General features: G+C 43.4%; 1 protein-coding gene across 1 annotated transcript in view; it reads left to right on the top strand.

Annotated features, from left to right (window-relative positions):
• The first annotated feature begins 16125 nt into the window (after positions 1–16125).
• Positions 16126–23753, top strand: part of LOC139540294 (hepatocyte growth factor receptor-like) — a 73510-nt gene continuing 65882 nt past the window's right edge. Inside the window, exons 1-2 of the mRNA XM_071344035.1 lie at positions 16126–16495; positions 20160–21402. Coding sequence (XP_071200136.1) covers positions 20161–21402 — 1242 coding nt within the window. The 5' untranslated portion in view covers positions 16126–16495; position 20160. The remainder of the gene's footprint in view (positions 16496–20159; positions 21403–23753) is intronic.

Raw genomic sequence — 23753 nt, 5'->3', positions numbered from 1 at the left:
CCACATTAGATGTAGGCCTCCCTCCCCAGACAAGCTGGAGATGCCTCTCCCCACTTCATGAAGCATGAGCCAGATCCATGCAATGCCCTATCCCTGCGGGGACAATGGGTTTAGTCTCCGCCTAAAGTCTAGTGAGCATAGAGGAGACCTCCCCACCTACAATGTGTGGGGCCGGCGAGCGCCGTAGCTGGGGAGATCCGTGAGAAGGGCCTGGCGTGCGTCCAGAGTTTCCGCCGCCAACCGCCGGACCCAACCCCCCACCGGTCCGCCTTCGGCCCGCCGATGGACACCACCCCAACGAACCCCCGCACGCAGCCCCTTGCGAGACCACACACGAGAGACCGCGAGATGGGCCGCACAACAAACTTATTTTCAAAACGTCAACTGATGGACAATGAGTACCTTGAATCACGTCTTGTAAGGGGTGCGTACTGGCGGCAGAGAAGTCAGACGCAGGAGAGCAAAAACTGTGTTTCCAGCGACGCAGTTTAATAGTAAAAACCCACCGGATACAGAACAATGAAAATAAATGGGTACATAACCCCGACGCACATCAGACATAACGTGCACAAGCACTTACAATAAACGATACCGGACAGGCACATGGGGAAAACAGAGGGTTAAATACACAACATGTAATTGATGGGATTGAAACCAGGTGTGTGGGAAGACAAGACAAAACAAATGGAAAATGAAAGGTGGATCAGCGATGGCTAGAAGACCGGTGACGTCGACCGCCGAACGTTGCCCGAACAAGGAGAGTGACCGACTTCGGAGGAAGTCGTGACACGTCTCTATAAAAACATTTAGCTAGACATTTTTCTGGGCTATACGCCTTAGTCTTTTTTTATCACCCTAGGCTAAAGAAAGGAGACCATTTCACAGCTGTTGTATCTTTTGATATTATTGATTTGCTTTTTCCCATGATTTAGAACCAGCCTTAAACCCCTTTTCATTAAATGTTGTATTTGTATATCTACTTCAGGATTACACTATAGACCATATATTACCCTTTACGTATGCAGCACTGAGCTGTCATCTGTATTTTACCAAACAAAAAGTATTATCTACAATCCTGGCTTTAATATGTTTCCGAACTTGATCAGACCTGTAGGCTACTTTGATTTAATTATCGATATTCTTAAAAAAATTTACCCCCTTTTTCTCCCCAATTTCGTGGTATCCAATTGTGTTAGTAATTACTATCTTGTCTCATCGCTACAACTCCCGTACGGGCTCGGGAGAGACGAAGGTCGAACGCCATGCGTCCTCCGAAACACAACCCAACCAAGCCGCACTGCTTCTTAACACAGCGCGCATCCAACCCGGAAGCCAGCCGCACCAATGTGTCAGAGGAAACACCGTGCACCTGGCGACCTTGGTTAGCGCGCACTGCGCCCGGCCCGCCACAGGAGTCGCTGGTGCGCGATGAGACAAGGATATCCCTACCGGCCAAACCCTCCCTAACCCGGACGACGCTAGGCCAATTGTATGTCGCCCCACGGACCTCCGGTCGCGGCCGGCTGCGGCAGAGCCTGGGCGCGAACCCAGAATCTCTGGTTGCACAGCTAGCGCTGCGATGCAGTGCCCTAGACCACTGCGCCACCCGGGAGGCAATGTCTATTATTTTAAGATTAATATATAATGTGTCCAAATTATGAAATACATGTGCCTTATACCAATGATCACGAAATGAAAACATAGTAACTGTATTGCTTGAACTACTCCATATAACTTTTCAAAACCAATCACAGTCATGCAATTTGTCAGACAACTCAAGAGCTTCACATTAAAAACAGCCAAGAGCATTGCGCTGTCAAATAAATGTCACATATCAACAGGATGCCTTCTTATTTTTTGAACCATAAGCTCCAGCCATTCGCCCAGCTGGCCATTCACATCCCACTGTCCTTTCTCCATTTTGGCACATGTGTAAGTCGCATTGTTCTACCGTGCCAAAAGGAGCAGACATCTAATACGGAAGAGTGAGAGGCAAATCACAAATATAGTACCATAGTTCCAAAAATAGACAGACCAACAAAAACACGACACAGGCACAAATGAGGACAACATGAACAAACACAACACAGTCTCTACCCACCAGAGGTTATTCCTGACTTGTTCAATCTGAACAAGTTTTCACCACCCTGCTATACACAATACAGACAGTAACACTATTGTATATAGTGGTATCAAAAAGAAGACCCGGGGTTGGTAATCCCTGGTCCCGGAGAGCGAAAGTCACCGAATTCCCAATTGTGACCCTCAATCATGAGATTAGAGAAAGAACCCAGCAGAGATTCCAGCTCTAGAGATGTAAATTACTTGTTGGTAATCACAATTCTACCTTGCTCAGGGCTGGTGCTCCCCCTCGTCTGGTTTCACAGAACCAGATCGAGTGGTCGCGCCGCCCCGGGGCTTCTAAACCTTAGTCACAAAGTGAACCAACAACATGACACTCAACAAAGGCTCTACCGACCAGAGGTTAATGCCTTACTTGTTCAAACTAATCTGAACAAGACTTCACTACCCTGCTACACACTGGTATATCAAAAAACAAAATATTAGAAATGGGTTGCTAATCCCTGGTTCCGGAGAGCTCCCACAATTGTGTGTTAAGTTATACAATTTACTTACTACACTGGCCCGGTGTCGGCCAGGTGGTTACTTTTCCACTTGGCCAAAACCGCCGAAGCAGATGCCACTCGAGATTAGATTTTATATGGTCTTAACTGGGAGCACATACGTGCCACAACTATGCTGTCGTACAGCTTTACAAGTACCTGATACTCTGCAGACCCCGTACCGACCGACTACACTGCTGTACAATTTTACAAGTGCCTGACACTCTGCAGATCCCTTACAGGCAGGCTCGCCCGAATGCACAGTTAGCGCCTCTCAAAATATGGACCACACACACAGCTGACTTGACTCTCCCTGAGAGACATGCTTTTCCCACCCCGCAGGTACCATATTCACAGGCCAGGCTGTTGTACGGCCTCAGGAGTGGCATATACTAGTATCCCATTTTATTACGTTGACCACAATGCAACCAAGATGGATCTATTGACAATACAGCGAGGCTCCTTTCACCAAAATACGTGGTAATCTTTAGGGAAGGCAACCTCTCAGTGAGAGAAACCACAGACGGCTCCACAACAGAGGAGTACACACGTTTGTTTGCCTCACCTCCAGAGAGATGATTCTGAAGCTTCGCTCAACGAACACGGCTGAAAACTTTAGCATCCTATCCTCGTCGCCAAACTGTGAAGGGGATTTTCAGGTGAACAAAAGAGCAGAGCAGTAAAAACCAGCCCGAGAGGCTGGGAGGAAGACATAACATCCTCGGTAGGTTACAGAATCACACAGTGTCACAGATACATTATCAGCATGCCCTCGGCTCAGTGTGGCGTCAAACTTTAACCATAACATTCAACATGGGCAGACATTACAGGGGAGGTTATTAATCAAATAATTCCCCATTACAAGATTTTACTCACAAAGAACCCTGATATTTAGTTTTCATCATCATTTTTTTCCAGACATGAACCGTCCTCCTTCAGTTTGTTTGCATTCAAAGACATACCATGCTTTTCAGAACTATGACTTCAGATATCTATTCATAATAATCACGGCAAAGCAATTCATATTGGGGCTGGCCTACACTGCTTACATCCTATGTAACCACTGACAGTTCTAGGAACTACACTGACATTACTAAGGAATCAGAAATGGTCGAGAACAGCGCGTACAGAGGTTCACTTCAAATGACCGGATGCCAGAGACTAATTGAACAAGATACATATACATGCTGAACTGTTCCTGGCTCTCTCTCTGATACAACTCAGCCATATTGGACAGGAATGTACTGGGCCTAGAGATGTTTAAGTATAGTAGCTATGTGCTGGGGTCATTATGCACTCAAATAATTCTGCCTCTCTCTCTCTCTCTGATCTAGCTCCACCTTTCAATCCTTCACAATAAAGCAGTAGCCCTTTCCTGCAGTGAAATTACCAAAAACGTGCAGAAAATCTGGTGCTTCTGTCAAATGGTTTTGCTATATTTCAGTGTTCTGTGATGTACACTACCGATCAAAAGTTTGGGGTCACTTAGAAATGTCCTTGTTTTGAAAGAAAAGCACATTTTATGTCAATTAAAATAACATCAAATTAATCAGATATACAGTGTAGACATTGTTAATGTTGTAAATTACTATTGTAGCTGGAAATGGCACGTCCTCACAGGTCCTCAACTGGCAGCTTCGTTAAATAGTATCCGCAAAACACCAGTCTCAACGTCAATAGTGAAGAGGCGACACCGGGATACTAGCCTTCTGTGAATGTTGACCTGTTTAAAGGTCTTACATCGGCTACGGAGAGCGTGATCACACAGTCGTCCGGAACAGCTGAGGCTCTCATGCATGTTTCAGTGTTACTTGCCTGGAAGCAAGCATAGAAGAAATTTAGCTCGTCTGGTAGGCTTGTGTCACTGGGCAGCTCGCAGCTGTGCTTCCCTGTGTAGTCTGTAATAGTTTGCAAGCCCTGCCACATCTGACAGGCGTCGGAGCTCGTATAGTACGTGTCAGGGTATGCGTGAAGGGCTGTAGGAAGTCAGGCGCAGGAGAGCAGATAGTTGGTAGCAAAACAGAGCCTTTTATTTGGCGACCCAAAAGCACACGGCACAAACTAACACGAAATACAAATAAGGGTTTAACATAACACAGCTTAACCAGACTAATGTGCGCGTACATGAACGGATAAACAATACCACACAAAGACATGGGAAAAAACAGAGGGTTAAATACACAACACATAATAAGGGAAATGAGAACCAGGTGTGTGGAAAAACGAGACAAAACAAATGGAAAATGAATAATGGATCGGTTATGGCTAGAAGACCGGCGACTTCGAAAGCCGAACACCGCACGAACAAGGAGAAGGAATCAACTTTGGGTGAAAGTCGTGACAGTACGATTTAATCTTTGTCCTGTATTGACACTTTGCCTGTTTGATGGTTTGTCGGAGGGCATAGCGGGATTTCTTATAAGCTTCTGGGAAAGTGGCAGCTCTACCCTTTAGCTCAGTGTGGATGTTGCCTGTAATCCATGGCTTCTGGTTGGGGTATGTTCGTACGGTCACTGTGAGGATGACGTCATCGATGCACTTATTGATGAAGCCAGTGACTGATGGTGTATACTCCTCAATGCCATCGGATGAATCCCGGGAACATATTCCAGTCTGTGCTAGCAAAATAGTCCTGTAGCTTAGCATCTGCTTCATCTGACCACTTTTTTTTGACCGAGTCACTGGTGCTTCCTGCTTTAGTTTTCGCTTGTAAGCAGGAATCAAGAGGATAGAGTTATGGTCAGATTTGCCAAATGGAGGGCGAGGGAGAGCTTTGTATGTGTATGTGTGTGGAGTAAAGGTGGTCTAGAGTTTATTTCACTCTGGTTGCACATTTAACACTCTGGTAGAAATTAGTTTCCCTGCATTAAAGTTTCCAGCCACTAGGAGCGGAGCCTCTGGATGAGCGTCTTCCTGTTTGCTTATGGCTGTATACAGCTCATTGAGTGCGGTCTTAGTGCCAGCATCGGTTTGTGGTGGTAAATAGACAGCTATGAAGAATATAGATGTAAACTCTCTTGGTAAATAGTGTGGTCTACAGCTTATCATGAGATACTCTACACCAGGCGAGCAAAACCTCGAAACTTCCTTAGATTTCGTGCACCAGCTTTTGTTTACAAATATACATAGACCGCCACCCCTTGTCTTACCAGAGGGGTTCTATCCTGCCGAAAAAGTGTAAATCCCGCCAGCTGTACAGTATATTATTTATGTCGTCGTTCAGCCACGACTCGGTGAAACATAAGATATTACAGTTTTTAATGTTCGTTGGTAGGATATACGTGCTCATAGTTCGTCTATTTTATTATCCAATGATTGCACGTTGGCTAATAAGACCGATGGTAAAGGCAGAATACCCACTCGCCGTCGGATCCTTACAAGGCACCCAGACCTACATCCCTGATATCTCCGTCTCTTTCTCCTACGAATGACGGGGATGAGGGCCTTGTCGGGTGTCTGGAGTAAATCCTTCGCGTCCAACTTGTTAAAGAAAAATCTTCTTCCAGTATGGGATGAGCAATCGCTGTCCTAATATCTATAATGCAAAGAAACACACACAATAGCACAATTGGTTAGGGGAACGTAAAACGGCAGCCATCTCCTCCGGCGCCATTATTAGAATCCTTCCTATTCAAGGTGTCCAAGCTGAAAATGTGAGGTGTATACTTTTGTTTCAAAGTAGATTTGTTTAAGACTACCAAGAAACACTCTGTGTGACCCTGATTTAGCCCACTGCAGTAAAATGTTAAATAATAAGAAAAGCTAAGGGAATTCCATTCTACTATTTAACGAGAGTAGACAGGAGAGTAAACATTTTTGCCACAGTGCCATCTGTCTCCACTCTGACTTGAATGTGGTAAGCAGAGTCATACTATATTACAAGCGTTATTTATCAATGAGGCCTTATGCCCATCTCTTCAATGTTGCTTATTTTTCCTCTGTAGGTTGCACAACATCACCATGGTAACCAGAAACAGTGAAACAAACAGTTGAGTAATACACTACAATGTTTGAGAAAACAGGACCTATCTCAGGCTTGATTTATACAAAAAAACACGTAACTTACAGTAAGTACAGGTTGAGGCAAGCAACTCCATACGCACTATATATACAAAAGTATGTGGACACCCCTATGTGGAGGAGGAATAATGGTCAGGGGTTGTTTTTCATGGTTCTGGCTATGCACCTTAGTTCCAGTGAAGGGAAGTCTTAATGCTACAGCATACAATGACATTCTAGACGATTCTGTGCTTCCAACTTCGTGGCAACAATTTGGGGAAGGCCCTTTCCTGTTTCAACATGACAATGCCCCTGTGCTCAAAGCGAGGTCCATACAGAAATGGTTTGTCAAGATCGGTGTGGAAGAACTTGACTGGTCTGAACAGAGCTCTGACCTCAACCCCATCAAACACCTTTGGGATGAATTGGAACGCCGACTGCGAGCCAGGCCTAATTCTCCAACATCAGTGCCTGACCTCACTAATGCTCTTGTGGCTGAATGGAGCAATGTTCCAACATCTAGTGGAAAGCCTTCCCAGAAGAGTGGGGGCTGTTATAGTAGCATAGTGGGAGGGGACCAACTACATATTAATGCCCATGATTTTGGAATTAGATGTTTGACGAGCAGGTGTCCACATACTTTTGGTAATGTGGTGTATCTGCTTAAACAGTATCTTGATTCACTGCCTCAATATCAGTAGCCTAATTACAGTTTAAAGGGATTTAAAGTTGCACTAAGGATAGCTTCCTCTTTCACATTGTCCATCATGCTTATTGTCTGTTAGTTGCCAAATCCGCTAAGCAACCATTAGAATGACTAGAACACACAGACATTCACATTCAATGCAACGTTCTGTGATAGTGTGGTTTGTCCCTTCTAGCGATTCTAATTCTATGGCCGGGACAGGCCAACAGACCTCCCTGGACCTTCCAGAGAGGGTGTGGAACCACTGAAGCACACACAGCGTAAACACAGCAGGCCAGGCCTGACTGGACCATGGTCCATTAAGTGCAACACTGTCATTTTCACTAGGCACCAAATGGAAGACAACTGAATGAAACAGGGAGGAACTTCTTGAACATGTCCAATAAGAAATGCTCATTTTCCATTTCCATTGCAAAACGTTTTGTTACGTCTTGCTACGGTGTGACCTTATGAATACACGACCCAGAAAACTACTACTAGAGCGGTGGAGAGGTAGAGAAGGCTTCCGTCAGTCCCAGACTCCCAGCCGCAGGTAGGTTACAGTAGTGAGGGAGAAAACCTCTCAGATTCCTCCAGGAGGGAAATTTCCATCCAGAGCTTCACACAGCGAGCCCAAAGCAGACATAACAGGAGGATGACAGAACACAAAGACATCAGTGTTACCTTGCCACAATGACCAACAGTCCTCACGCCATAGCCCTCTGGCATACATCGAGAATCAGACATCTAGTACTAGAGTTTGGATAAAGTTAAGAAAATGTGACATTAAACACATTTTTCTGTTGGAGTGACTGTTAGGTGATTGGTCATGTAGCCTACCAATGAAACAGTACAGTGGCGCCATCAGGTGATAACAGATTAAACCCGCATAGAGTACACACATCTCTCCTCAACTCAACTCAATGACATATTTCATTTCTGGGAAAAAAATGACTTGTTACGTCCTCATTTCATTGAACAAGACAATAAATTGGTGCCTTGGAGGTGTTCTTCCTTCTCCCTGGGATGATTCATCCAATGATGGATTAGTCATCACACACAATGGAAAGATAAGGTAAGGTGACATAGACCTGTTTCCATTTTATTCTCTCTTTCTCTCTTTCTCTCTCTCTCTCTCTCTTTTCTCTTCCTCTCTTCTCCACCTCTACAATGGGTCAGGGAGAACAGGTCTTGGACCCATGCTTTTTGGGGGCACAGTCCAGTCTAGATATCTTGGCTTGATCCACCATGAATAGTGATGATGGTGATGACACTGATCACACAGGAAGACTGGCGGTGGGCCATCTCCTCCAGCCCCAGTGTCTAAGAACTACTCCCCTTTCAGATGTTTCCTGTAGCTCACCAGGTTTCTCTTCTCCACACCACCAGTCATCCTCTCACATAGCTATTTGTCTTTAAGCGTTCCAGTTTTGACTGCTTTGTTGTCGTCTTTTTGACAACACAATTTTACTGCACGGTGGGAAATGAGTCGGGAAAGATATTCAGAGAAGTACTGATGTCCACATGTTCAATTGTACACACTGTATGTCTGGATTTGTCATCCATTAAACAGAACAGTCCTCCTCTCTGTAACGTACATGTTGTTAATCCACAGCTTGGGGAGAGAAGCCAGACAGGAAGGAGGAAGACGATCCATTTCTTACAAATATGAAATTCTCATGGCAGGCAGGCCCTGAATTGTTATGGTCGTGCCCAGTCCCCTCTAGCCGCCCTGTATTCCCCGAACCATGACCTGGCTTCTCCCAGGTGGGCAAGTGAGCCGGTAGAATAGCACTAGAGCTGCTCTGAGTCTGAAGAACCTGGCTCCACTTGAGCGGGATTTGTTTTGTGTCCGTTTCCTCGGGTAAATAAGCCGAGTGGATTTTTCATAGCTCTTTCAAGAAACCGTGTAAACATTTTAACTAGACCTGAGAGCATTCCGCTAGAGACGGAGAGAGATCAAAATTGAAATTTAAAATTCAACATACTGTGGTAAATGTTTTATTTTGGGACGGTTGTTTTGAGAATGGGAATCCGGATCTATTGCTCCCCCTGAAACAAATTCAAGAAAAGTTTAAGAGAAGGTTTTATTGTAACGCTAAGTGAGGATTTATCTACCACAGCTAATTGTTATAGTATGCCTTTCTGAATTTGGATTCAGTTCACGTTTCCAATATTCCACAGATGACACCATTTTGTTTCATATTACTTTTATTACAGACGCTGTGCCTCAAATATGAACGATGACAATGAGATTTCGTCCGATAATGGCCACACAAGGAGAGATTAGAGGATGCCAGAGTCTTATTGATTGACACTTTTTCACTCTCAGATGTAGTTATCTTATTGGACAACTCCCAGATTGGGATCTTTTGATTTCCTATTGTATTACGACCACGCTTATGACGCTACAGACGAGTCTCTGAGACGAGTACGTCCACCTGACCCTCACTCATCTTGACACAATGTACTCTTCCTCTGACCTCCATCTTGTGATATGACACATTTATGTCTCTCTTGTTGTTACCAACCAAACATTGTGTTTTTATCGCCAAGATGCTTCATTATTGGACATTACTCTCGGTCACTGGCCTACAGGCCTCCATCTCCATCCAAGTCAATGAGGATATGTGGTTAGTGACTGATTGATCGAGAGGAGAGGGGATCACTAAATCCCTGTCTATCTGTCTGTCTGTTACAGTGATCAACTTATGGAGCGACCCCTCCCCCCCCTCCCTCCCCCAGCCAGGCCACAGCAGGGTCAGGGCCACAGCAGGGTCAAGCATCAATCAGAGTTTACAGTAACAGAATGGCGGGTAGATCTCTATGGTCAGCGGTTACTTCAGGTTTCTATTGACCTGCCAGGTGATAAATACAGTATCTCTACTGGACTTACCACTGCTGGATGACTGCAAAATGAAAATTGAGGAGATGAGGATTATTACTGTTCCACTTTCTTCCTCTTGACAGGGGGGTTCTCTGTGAGGTCAGAAAAGAGTCACGGTGGCTCAGAGGAATAAGTCAAGTAAGTCACTCTCTCTGTTTGTTTCTCCCCATTTTTGGGGTTTTGCCTTTCTCTTTTCCGCCTGTCGTTCATTAGCCTCTGTTTATTCTGACTGCCACGATCTCTGCTCAAGTTCCAGGAGGACACAGTGCCTAGGTGTTCACACTCTTCTCCACTAGATGGCAACAACAGTTATAGAACATTCATGGAACAGTCAAGCCTACGCTGGTCCGGGTTACTTTTGGGACACGTTATGTTCAATGAACGTAAAATGTTTAGGCCGCAACCCATGAAATCTGTGTAAATCGGATCCTTGCTATACACACAGGACGGCACTAGACATATCTCTGTTTATCAGAACTGTGGTGCGGTGGTGGATGAAGATCATTCTTGTTGCGCGTGTCACACAGTGAGTGTTTCACATACCAACAGCAACAGTGACTACAGCGTGAACATGTAAGGTTAACCACCCCGACCATCCACCCAACTGAACTTTTCCTCCTCAGCTGCTGTTGAGGGAAAATGCCCCAGTTGGAATGGAGTCCACCGTCGCCACAGGAGCCACGAGCCACCACCTCCACCCTTCAGACACACACACACACACACACTGTTCTGTCAGGGCAGACACACCCCTTGGTTACTGCATCAGACATACTGTACATGCCCTGAGGTACTGCAAAACACAGCAAACAGACATGAGACACGCACTGTAAAACCAAACAAAGGAGGAGTAGCAGGCGAGGATACTCCACACTACGTAGCTGTTGCTGACAGAATAAGGGTAGAGCGTTGACTCACAGAAACATCAGCAGGATGTATGTGCACTTGAACAGAACACTCTCAAATAGGCTGCAACCAGATAATGTCTCTTGTGACAGATTATTACAACCACTGTTGCCAAGTGGGTTACTATGGTAAGGGTGCACATGGCCCAAACACACGGCACCTGATTCACATGTTGCATTCACCAGTTCACCAGTCACTAGAACAAAGTCATACGAAGGGCACTTATGTTACTTGTTCTCACTTGTTCCGACTCACTCAACAGACTCAAAGAAGTCTGCCTCCCTCAGAATTCAAAGGTTACGGTCACTTTTGCAGTCACTGTAGAAAGTGAATAGTCTCCTACTGACCAGCGTTGCCTGCTCATTTTATGTTCTCCAACGTTACACTATTATCTTGATTTCCAACTCCCTTTCACTTCAATAGCCTGGTTTCAGGAATTGGGACAAGGTGATTATTGTGCTGTCCACTGTGATTCATAGGTGACACACTCAGCTGGGTTAGGACCCGTTTGAAATTTACTGTGGTGGGGAGGGAGTCCAAAATAGGGGAGAGTTGTGTGGTGTTTTATTGGACACAGGGGAGGGTAGTACGTTTTATCCCTGGTTTACATTTGCTCTTTTGCAGGTTTTACTATATCATTTCTTTCATCCTAACCACATTTCCTCAACTGCTTGAATGTGCCTCCCCATTATAAATGTGTGTTGTTACTTCCCTTACGCACTACGCTTTTCCATGTGCGGTAGGTGGATAGTTTGTACAGATCTGCAATAGGCTAACTAAGAATCATATCACACATAAAACCATTCAAATGAGCATTCATTTTCAATATGAATCCACAAGAACCAATAGGACGGGCTGATAGGCAGCAGAGAAGCCAGGTGCATCATTGCTCATGAAAGAACAGTGAAAACATGAGGCACTCAGTTTAAAAAACTCCCCCGTTGATCTTATTTAGGGACAATACAATTATCCTACCTTGACTAGCCTACAACACCACAATGGAATGAATAATTTCATTATTGTTTTCAAGTGAGTACAACATTCGATCCTAGGCTGCAGTGAAAATGTCATTTGAATGATGGCGCAAACGCCCTGTGATTTGAATGTTTCATTCCATTTGGATCGGTTGTGGGTCTACTCTAGATAGTTTATAAGGTCCAGAAAGGCACAGTAGCAGGCGAGTCTGGCTGTATTTTTACGTCTGATACTGAGATGTGCTTTCTGTTGCATTTGATCATTCTCCCAAATCGTCCTATAATAATGTAGCCACATACGCTCTCGGCAGGCCCAGTTACTCAGGGAAGCTTAACACGCTCTGCCTCCTCTCCAATCCAAGCGGCAAGGAACGCTTCAATATAGCCTAAATATTTGTCATTTAACTTTTAAAATGTATTACCTTTCATATGTTGCACAGACACAACCAGGCACAATGTTTTAACCTGATTAGGCTACTTCGAAAGTCTCCTGTAGGCATGCGCACGTTTGTCGAAAATATAATTCCAGCATCCTCAAAATGGCTTGACGTTAACCAGGTTTCCACCCTACCTTTTTATGCGAGTAAAGTACATGTTGGGGGGAAAAAATGACATGACATCATGGCAAAGCATGTACTTTATTAGGCCAGATTAAATATGCTATGATGAACTTCACAGGGTGGTGAAAGTGCACAGTGATGAGCTTGATGCTCATTTCAATAAATACTGAGGGTCTTGTTCTGGTGACATGGTGAACAATGCTTGACTGCCGTTTGACAAAGAACAATAATCTCTCACTTTTGTCCATAATAATCTCATCGTGTAGGGTATACCTGCACTGCATCTGCAAGCTTTTGGCTAGAGCGCAAGTGCCAATACCAGAGTGCACTAATTCGCTATGCCTAGCAAAAGTTTTTTGTGACAAAACCATCAGTAGGCCAAGAGTTGAAAATGAATGGAAACCGATTTAACTATGTATGTACGTATTTTACCCACAGAATTTGATCTGCAACAAGTCAATTTGATGGAAACACAACTCTGATGGGAAAATGCGCATTTTGTTTTTATGCAGATTTTTTTATTTGCATGAAAATCTGGCAATTGGATGGAGACCTAGATATAGACACCCTAAGGACTCTGGCAAGTGCGCTAGTCCAGTGTCACTGTGATTATGCTGCACATCATGGTTCACCAGCAGCCCAAAGCATCGAAAGAATAAGCTACAGATCAGCTTATAAGAATTGTACTTAAATTTCCCCCCTCATACCTCACACTCGTCTAGAAGTGGAGCATTTTAAGCAGCTAGCCTGGCTATCTGTGGAAAAAATAGTCATACTAATTCAACTTAGTCTGGTCCACAGAATTATCACAGACTCAGCCCCCAGGTACCTATCCAACAACCTATCCAAGAATGCCAAGAGTGTGCAAAGCGTGACTACTTTGAAGAATCTCAAACATAAAATATATTTTGAGTTGTTTAACACTTGTTTGGTTACTACATGATTCCATTTGTGTTATTTCATAGTTTTGATGTCTTCACTATTATTCTACAATGTAGAAAATAGTAAAAATAAAGAAAAACCCTTGAATGAGTAGGTGTATACAACCTTTTAACTGGTACTGTATATCCCGGCGCTGTTGAGTGGAACAAACTAACACAGCAATTCAAAGCCATACCAGCCATAACCACTTTTTAAAGAATGGCAAAAGCTGGCTAATGTGTGAACAGTATAACTTTTTGTCTGTGTCTCTCTAATGTGTCTGTATGTATGTAATGTGTCTGTATCTCTGTAATGTGTCTGTATCTATGTAATGTGTCTGTATCTCTGTAATGTGTCTGTATCTCTGTAATGTGTCTGTATCTATGTAATGTGTCTGTATCTCTGTACTGTGTCTGTATCTATGTAATGGGTCTGTATCTTTGTAATGTGTCTGTATGTATGTAATGTGTCTGTATGTATGTAATGTGTCTGTATCTCTGTACTGTGTCTGTATCTTTGTAATGGGTCTGTATCTTTGTAATGTGTCTGTATGTATGTAATGTGTCTGTATCTCTGTAATGTGTCTGTATGTATGTAATGTGTCTGTATCTATGTAAAATGTCTGTATCTATGTAATGTGTCTGTATCTCTGTAGTGTGTCTGTATCTCTGTAATGTGTCTGTATCTATGTAATGTGTCTGTATCTACAGTATGCGTCTATATCTATGTAATGCGTCTGTATCTCTGTAATGTGTCTGTATCTCTGTAATGTGTCTATATCTCTGTAATGTGTCTGTATCTATGTAATGTGTCTGTATCTATGTAATGTGTCTGTATCTATGTAATGTGTCTGTATCTCTGTAATGTGTCTATATCTCTGTAATGTGTCTGTATCTATGTAATGTGTCTATATCTCTGTAATGTGTCTGTATCTCTGTAATGTGTCTATATCTCTGTAATGTGTCTGTATCTATGTAATGTGTCTATATCTCTGTAATGTGTCTGTATCTATGTAATGTGTCTGTATCTATGTAATGTGTCTGTATCTATGTAATGTGTCTGTATTTATGTAATGTGTCTGTATCTCTGTAATGTGTCTATATCTCTGTAATGTGTCTGTATCTATGTAATGTGTCTATATCTATGTAATGTGTCTGTATGTATGTAATGTGTCTGTATCTATGTAATGTGTCTGTATCTATGTAAAATGTCTGTATCTATGTAATGTGTCTGTATCTCTGTAGTGTGTCTGTATCTCTGTAATGTGTCTGTATCTATGTAATGTGTCTGTATCTACAGTATGCGTCTATATCTATGTAATGCGTCTGTATCTCTGTAATGTGTCTGTATCTTCAGTATGTGTCTGTATTTATGTAATGTGTCTGTATGTATGTAATGCGTCTGTATCTCTGTAATGTGTCTGTATCTTCAGTATGTGTCTGTATTTATGTAATGTGTCTGTATCTATGTAATGTGTCTGTATTTATGTAATGTGTCTGTATCTCTGTAATGTGTCTATATCTCTGTAATGTGTCTGTATCTATGTAATGTGTCTATATCTCTGTAATGTGTCTGTATCTATGTAATGTGTCTATATCTCTGTAATGTGTCTGTATCTATGTAATGTGTCTGTATCTATGTAATGTGTCTGTATCTATGTAATGTGTCTGTATTTATGTAATGTGTCTGTATCTCTGTAATGTGTCTATATCTCTGTAATGTGTCTGTATCTATGTAATGTGTCTGTATCTATGTAATGTGTCTGTATCTATGTAATGTGTCTATCTATGTAATCATAAATCTATTTATGTAAAAAAAAAAAATGAGACCACAATGGAAATAAGTCCCCAACTTTATTGTGCCATCCCAGTCACTTTAAAACATATTTGTGCTGTGTGTATATATACTGAACAAAAATATAAACACAACATGTAAAGTGTTGGTCCCATGTTTAATGAGCCAAAATAAAAGATCCCAAGAAATGTTCCATACACACAAAAGCGTTTTTCTCTCAAATTTTGTGCACAAATTTCTTTACATCCCCGTTAGTGAGCATTTCTCCTTTGCCAAAATTATTTATCCACCTGACAGGTGTGACACATCAAGAAGCTGATTAAACAGCATGGTCATTACACAGGTGCACCTTGTGCTGAGGACAATAAAAGGCCACTCTAAAATGTGCAGTTTTGTCACACAACACAATGCTACAGATGTCTCAAGTTTTGAAGGAGTGTGCAATTGGCATGCTGACTGCAGGAATGTCCACCAGAGCTGTTGCCAGAACTTGCCTCTTTATTTATGGCTAAGGGAGCCTTTTTACCTTGACAACCAATAATTAAGAATATACTGAGTCAGTGGTCTTTCTTGGGGAAAGTCAGGTGGAACGTTGGATAGTTTTTCTAGTGTGAAGGAACGGTGCTTCTATAGCGAGGTATAGGCAATTGTATTTACTTGTTATGACACAGATAATTATTAATTAACATACAATGTGGGGACAAAGCGAACGACTGAACAATACTGAGAAAAGTTAACGTTGCTAACGATATAACCTGTAAACTCACCTGAGTGTAATCGCGCGCCTTCCAACCTCCCGCAGTACAGTAGTCGAGAGGAGGAGCGCTGCGCGCTAAAGCGGACAAAATACGCAGGGGGTTTGAAAGCCAGTGTGTGTGACCTACACATCTACATTATCCCCTGAGTCACACAGGTCCGCAGCTTGTTAATCGGAGTCAGAAAGAGTCGAACTTTGTCTAAGAAACGGGAAAACGGTTGTGTTCTTTGTGAAAAGAAAGGGAAAACGTCTGATAAGAGTATTCAAAGTCAAACATCTTCTGCGCATCAATTTGTTATTTAGCCGTCAAACGTCGATGCATGCGTGAGGAATCCTGAGTTTTGTAGGCTACTATGATTTGAAAGAAGAAACCAAAACATAACTGAGACAGGTAAGTTCTATTTTTGCCTTTTTATTATTATTGTGTTTGCTTTACTTTGAATGACTTTGTAGCCTTTGACTCATCCACGAAACACTCGTCAATGCTTTATAGGTCGTTTTCAATACAACGTCACAATAAGGTGTAGAGCGTTCGATTTGCCTTCTTTGGGGCAAGACCCACAGCTCCGCTAATACCATTGACATCTGCGTGCCGTTTTCAAGGGATTGATAAATAAATGTTAACTATTTGGTTGAAATATCACCACCTCTTGAAGAGCATAGTCAGACCTACAAATGTCAGATTATTCCACGCAAAAACAAAACAATTGAGCACAATGGCCATTACTGAATACTTTCAATGATTAAATAAAATAAGATTGTCCAAATAGCCTAAGTTTTGCAATACATGCATTATAATATACTAAGAATTTATAGCCTACACTAACCAAAATCTCCAGAATAGTCTCACAGAAATGTCCGCGTGTTTCCCTCACAGAGCAATTTCTCCCATGAGTCATTTCCCTCTCTTTAAATCACAATATATCGTCAAATATTCTGTTTCTCAAAGCTGTATTTACTTAGGATACGTCATTGTTCCTTGCAATAACACCTCTTATAGGGGATGAATTGTTTCGGGACTGGAGCAGGTGCGTGGTAGAATGTGGAGTCAAGAAAATGTGTTTTTGTTCCTCACTCTTACTCATCATTTTAAGTAAAAAACAAACTAGTCACTTGACCAGTATGCACACCTGCCACTTTGGCTGCCATCCATCCTTGAAAATAGTATAGTAGTCAGAACTGGACTGGTGATGGTCCATGTTAATTGTTTAATTTTGCACTTTCCACTGATTTATTTAGATTGTAATTTGCACGACTATGGCTGACCCTGTAAAACAACATATTTCACTGCACCTATCTGGTGTATGTGACAAGAAAACATTATTATTGTTTAGTTTGTTACAATCTTGTCATGATCCTATGTTTTAGGGCAGTTAATATCCTAAAGAAATCCCAGAGGGTTAATCAATAACTTGTTTGCAGTAATTAAGCACATACTGTATCATTCATTATATAATAGAAACATAATTTCCATAGCCCATTACATGATGGCTGGGGAATCAACCATTTTATACGATAATGAGTTGGATCAATGGTCTGAAAATATCAAAAACATAACTTCCTATACCAGTTACATTTATTAGGTTTTCTGAGAATCGACAATATAAGCTAAAAAAAAAGTACTCTGAGGACATTAAGTGAATGCTGGGGGGTTCTGTTGGGCTTTCTCTCCTGCAGTTTTTGTTGTCTTGTTAAAAATGTGCTGAACCACCATCTCAGATCGTCCTGATATGGATCATACTTGCAAATGATCTGATGACTATCATGCATGGGGTCTAAAATCTCTCTCTATTTCTCTCTCTCTCTTCCACACTCCCTCTTTCTCTGACACTCTGACAGACCCTAAAAGCATTCCCCAGTCGATTGCCATTTAAGTGGCCTGCACCAACTATTTATCATTTTGTACAGCGCACCACTCACAGTCCCCCTGCATTGTTTTAATGGAGTTCTATCTACCACTCCCTTGGAGACATTTAACTTAGCGCCGTGGTTGGTTGCATCGCCCTGCAGAGAGGGACGGCTGCAGTGTCCACGACTCCACCGTGATTCACCATGTTGGGTCGCACTGTGGATGGAATTTGGAAGCACAGAAGTGGTGCTCAATGGTGTTTGATGGTGCTCGGTCAACACAGCAGCACGATACGTCAATAGCCTATGACTTTATTGTCCCTCAGTCAGCACATCAGCAACAGTACTCCAGTCCCTCATGAGTGTCACTGATTGGCTCGTTCACAATAATAACGAGTCATAGTAGAAGTGCTGATGTGTTTGATATTGAAGTGGGGCTCTATAATGCTCCCATATCAGCTTTCAGCAACAGTGATATTACTGACGTGATGCTGTGGTGGAGTGAGTAAACCACGGCTTTAAACCCCAACACACAGTTCCATGTGTGTGCCGAGCTGACAAGCAATCTGTCCCTCTCTCTTGTGTTTCTAATGGTCTCTATTTTAAGCAAGAGAAAGCACCTTTTTCACCATATACAGTTGAAGTCGAAGGTTGACATACACCTTCGCCAAACACATTTAAACTCAGTTTTTCACAATTCCTGACATTTAATCCGAGTAAAAAGTCCCTGTCTTAGATCAGTTAGGATCACCACTTTATTTTAATAATGTGAAATGTCAGAATAATAGTACAGGGAATGATTTATTTCAGCTTTTATTTCTTTCATCACATTCCCAGTGGGTCAGAAGTTTACATACACTCAATTAGTATTTGGTAACATTGCCTTTAAATTGTTTAGCTTGGGTCAAACTTTTCGGGTAGCCTTCCACAAACTTCCCACAATAAGTTGGGTGAATTTTGGCCCATTCCTCCTGACAGAGCTGGTGTAACTGAGTCATTGTCCATTTGGAAGACCCATTTGCGACCAAACTTCCTGACTGATGTCTTGAGATGTTGCTTCAATATATCCACATAATTTTCCATCCTTGTTATGCCATCTATTTGGTGAAGTGCATCAGTCCCTCCTGCAGTAAAGCACCCCCACAACATGATGCTGCCACCCTGTGCTTCACGGTTGGGATGGTGTTCTTCGACTTGCAAGCCTCCCCCGTTTTCCTTCAAACATAACGATGGTCATCATGGCCAAACAGTTCTATTTTTGTTTCATCAGACCAGAGGACATTTCTCCAAAAAGTACGATATTCGTCATGATGTGCAGTTGCAAACTGTAGTCTGGCTTTTTTTATGGCGGTTTTGGAGCAGTGGCTTCTTCCTTGCTGAGCGGCCTTTCAGGTTATGTCGATATAGGACTCGTTTTACTGTGGATATAGATACTTTTGTACCTGTTTCCTCCAGCATCTTCACAAGGTCCTTAGCTGTTGTTCTGGGATTGATTTTCACTTTTAGCACCAGAGTACGTTCATCTCTAGGAGACAGAACGAATCTCCTTCCTGAGCAGTATGACGGCTGTGTGGTCCCATGGTGTTGATCCTTGAGTACTATTGTTTGTACAGATGAACGTGGTACCTTCAGGTGTTTGGAAATTCCTCCCAAGGATGAGCCAGACTTTTTTTTCTGAGGTCTTGGCTGATTTCTTTTGATTTTCCCATGATGTCAAGCAAAGAGGCACTGAGGCACTTGAAATACATCCACAGGCACTTGAAATACATCCACAGGTACACCTCCAATTGACTCAAATGATGTCAATTAGCCCATCAGAAGCTTCTAAAGTCATGACATCATTTTCTGGAATTTTCCAAGCTGTTTAAAGGCACAGTCAACTTAGTGTATGTAAACTTCTGACCCACTGGAATTGTGATACTGTGAATTATAAGTGAAGAAATCTGTCTGTAAACAATTGTTGGAAACACCACTTGTGCCATGCACAAAGTAGATGTCCTAACCGACTTGCCAAAACTATAGTTTGTTAACGAGAAATTTGTGGAGTGGTTGAAAAACGAGTTTTAATGACTCCAACCTAAGTGTATGTAAACTTCCGACTTCAACTGTAGCTCTGTCTGATCAAGTGAGGGCAATGACTGTCAGTGACTGTTCTGAATAAGTAATTCCTCATTTGTAACTCATTTTTTAACTTATTTTTGGAACAGGATGAAGAATATCTGCTTGTTGGACATCGCTCACATTGTGATCATCCGCTGGGCTCTGTGTTTCTCTGGGTCCGTGGTGATGGGTCAGTGTAATGAGGCAGCTGAGAACTCCAAGCTCAACCTGTCTGTGACCTACGACCTGCCCAGCTTTGAGGCCAACTCCGCCATTCAGAACCTGGTAACCTTCGAGGGGACCGTCTACATTGGTGCCGTGAACCGAATCTACGCGCTGTCAGAGAACCTGACCAAGCTGTCAGAGTACCGGACCGGGCCCGTGTCTGAAGGCGCTGTCAGAAGGCGGTGTGGTCCTAGTTGTCAGGATGGAGCCTGTGGTAAGACCAACGCTGTGGTGGACAACTATAACATGGCCCTGCTGGTGGAGCGTTATTATGATGATGAGCTGTTCAGCTGCGGCTCAGCGGACGCCGGTGTCTGCCGTCGCCACCTGCTGGAGGAGAGAAAGAAGGTGGACGGGGAGGTACAGTGCATGTATTCACCCAAGACAGATAATGGAGGACGGCACGGCTGCCCCGACTGTGTGACTAGCCCCTTGGGGTCCCGTGTGCTCAACGTGGAGAGCGGAGGCGTGGTGCGATTCTTCGTAGGAAACTCGGAGATCCCTGGAAGCCCATCCCGGATGATCTCCAGCCCCCAGGCCCAGCAGCCACAACACCACACCATCTCAGTGCGTCAGATGAAAGAAACCCAAGATGGTTTCCGCTTCTTCTCCGACCAGTCCTACATGAATTTGGCCCCGGCCCTCCGCGGCGACCACCACCTCCAGTATGTCTATTCCTTCCAGAGCGGCTACCACGCCTACTTCCTCACCGTGCAGCGCGAGAGCCACAGCTCGCAGGTTCACCACACCCGCATCGTCCGCATGTGCGGCACGGACCCGGAGCTGCGGCGCTATGTGGAGATGCCATTCGAGTGTATCCTGACGGAGAGGAGGAGGCGGCGGCGCTCAGCCAGCATCGAGGTGTTTAATGTCCTCCAAGCAGCCCATGTGGCCAAGGCGGGCCGCGAGCTGAGGCAGGAGATGGGGCTGAAGGAAGGAGAGGACGTGCTGTTCGCCGCCTTTGCCCGGTCCAAGCCAGACTCTCCGGAACCCAGTACAAGCTCGGCTGTCTGCGTCATCTCACTGGCAGATGTCAACAACTTCTTCAAGGACTTCATCCAGAAGTGCCACACCAAGCAGCCGTACCACTTCACCGGCTCCGAGGAGAAGCGCTGCTACAACGGGGTAAGAACTGAACAACAATGCACTATAAGTTATGTGTTATAGAATAGACTGCACTGTAGATGTAGTGAGAGTACTCTTCAAGGGTATTACGGTTATTAGGTTATTTTCGGGATTTTAGAGTTCGAGAATTAGCTACTGCAGTAAATATGGTATGTAGTTGACTTGAATTTAACATGGATTAAGGAGATCTAGCGAGGCACAAGGATTCAGTGATAAATCATTATGGGAGGGAGTCAACTGTCTTGCCTCACTGGCCTCACGCCACTCCTCTTCTCTTCTCTGTCTTCTCCATCCATCCATCATCATTGATGGGATCAATCGGTTAAATCATCTGATCAATAGTGACATGAGTTTAACTGCTGACGACCTCTCCAGAGGTCCTGTCAATAGTCCTGTCAATATCTGTAGCAGCACTAAAAATCCTCCCTTGACTTCATCAATACCTGGGTTCAAATACAATTTAAAATAACTGCTTAAGCAAACACTCAATGTACAGTATATTTGAAAGATTTCAAGTAGTATTTGATTCCAGGTAGGCCTGACTGAATCATTACCTAACCTGCAGCCATATAACTTATAGGTCTGGTCACCATGTAATGTTACGTCAGTATATAACTCAGGTGCACTCCCACAGAATAAGGATGTTAATAGGTTTGAATGATTATGTAGCTACAGTACAGATACCGAGGGAGGAGAGCAGGGGAGGGGGCTGCAGAGAAGAATGCAGAGGGGACAAATGGAATCATGGAATGCGTTTCTGACTCTTAGCGTGCCACGATGAATCTGTGGTAGAATAACAGGGACTCAGCAGCTGCTGGGAGGAAGATGATCCCATCCCTATGCCCGTCAGAGCAGAGGCATCTAATGAGAATCTCTCTCTCTCTTTCTCTCACTCCCTCTTGAAAATAGTTTTGCACGAGGGTCAATTTCCTCTCCATCACAAGGATTGTATCTATTTTTCTGTGATACCCCCAAGTGTCTTAAAATAGAGAATCAGAACTCTGGACTACTGATGGTCAATGTTATCTCTCTGCTTTCCCATCTACATGCCCACCTACATCTGATTCCATCTGTGGGAAAGAGAAAACTGTGTTAGTCTAGATATAGCATTAAGCCAACCAATGACAGTGCACATCAAGCTACTTCTAAAGTTCTATATCTATTCTATTCTACGCTGAAACACAACCCCGCCAAGCCGCACTGCTTCTTGACACAATGCACGCTTAACCTGGAAGCCAGCCGCACCAATGTGTCGGAGGAAACACAGTACACCTGGCGACCGTGTCAGCGTGCATGCGTCCGGCCCGCCACAGGAGTCGCTAGAGCGTGATGAGACAAGGACTTCCCGGCCGGCCAAACCCCCCCCTCCTCCCCCTGGACGACTCTGGCCAATTGTGCGTCGCCTCATGGGTCTCCCGGTCTCAGCCGGCTGCGACATAGCCCGGAATCGAACCAGGATCTGTAGTAACGCAGCTAGCACTGCAGTGCACAATCTTATCAGAGATTATTTTTCCTTGACTAATTACACTACTTGACAGACAAGAGAGCGACGTCAGATGCCTTGAGGTGCAGGGTTCTCTACACTTATAAAGTGTAATAATCTGTAACACCTTTTAATAATTCCACAGTCAGAAGTAGGCTACGTTTTTATAGCCTACATCATCTTTCTTGGCAGCTGTTGCGTGTCAGAAACCCCATTATTATTGTTTGGGGTTTAGTGTTGTACAGTCTCTCCTGCTCTTGTTCTCAGTCTCTCTTTCACCGACTCTGAACACTCTCAAACATTCATCACTCAAATCTGCTATTTCAAATATTTTGGTTTTGTGGGTATATCTGCTTCAGACAATGTCATACAGTTGAATCCATCTTGTCGATTATCAAATGTTGTGTTGATTTGCTGCAGCCAAAAGAGCTTTTAACGTTACGCGACAGGTAAACGCTAACAGGGTTTCTCTTTGTATGTATGACTTTAACAGTCATTCAAACATATTCCGTTGTGCTTTCGAGTCTAAACAACGAGTAATTTAAACTTTAAAGCACCACATTTTTTTTTTACTCGGGAAAGGCAGTAAAGAAGTAATGAGTATGAGCGTACAATAACTGACCAACCGTCCCAATGTTTTGCCCTGTTTTTGTTTTAAAGCCTGAAGAAGGATCTCATCCCAGTTGTTGTCTAATGAATGTATGGGTCGTATTCAGTGGCATATGGCAAGTAGGCCCTCTCTCTTATCGCATAGTAAGAGAACCAGATAATCTAGGCCATAAAACAGTAAAAAGTTGTAAACGTATGAGGCATGCTTTAGTGCACTTTACATAATTCTTTATCATCTGGTCAACTAAACTCCTGTCGT

Source organism: Salvelinus alpinus, chromosome 15, assembly GCF_045679555.1.
Source record: "Salvelinus alpinus chromosome 15, SLU_Salpinus.1, whole genome shotgun sequence".
Classification (NCBI taxonomy): Eukaryota; Metazoa; Chordata; class Actinopteri; order Salmoniformes; family Salmonidae; genus Salvelinus; species Salvelinus alpinus.
Note: the sequence above shows the minus strand (reverse complement) of the source record. Positions and strands in the feature narration are given on the sequence as shown.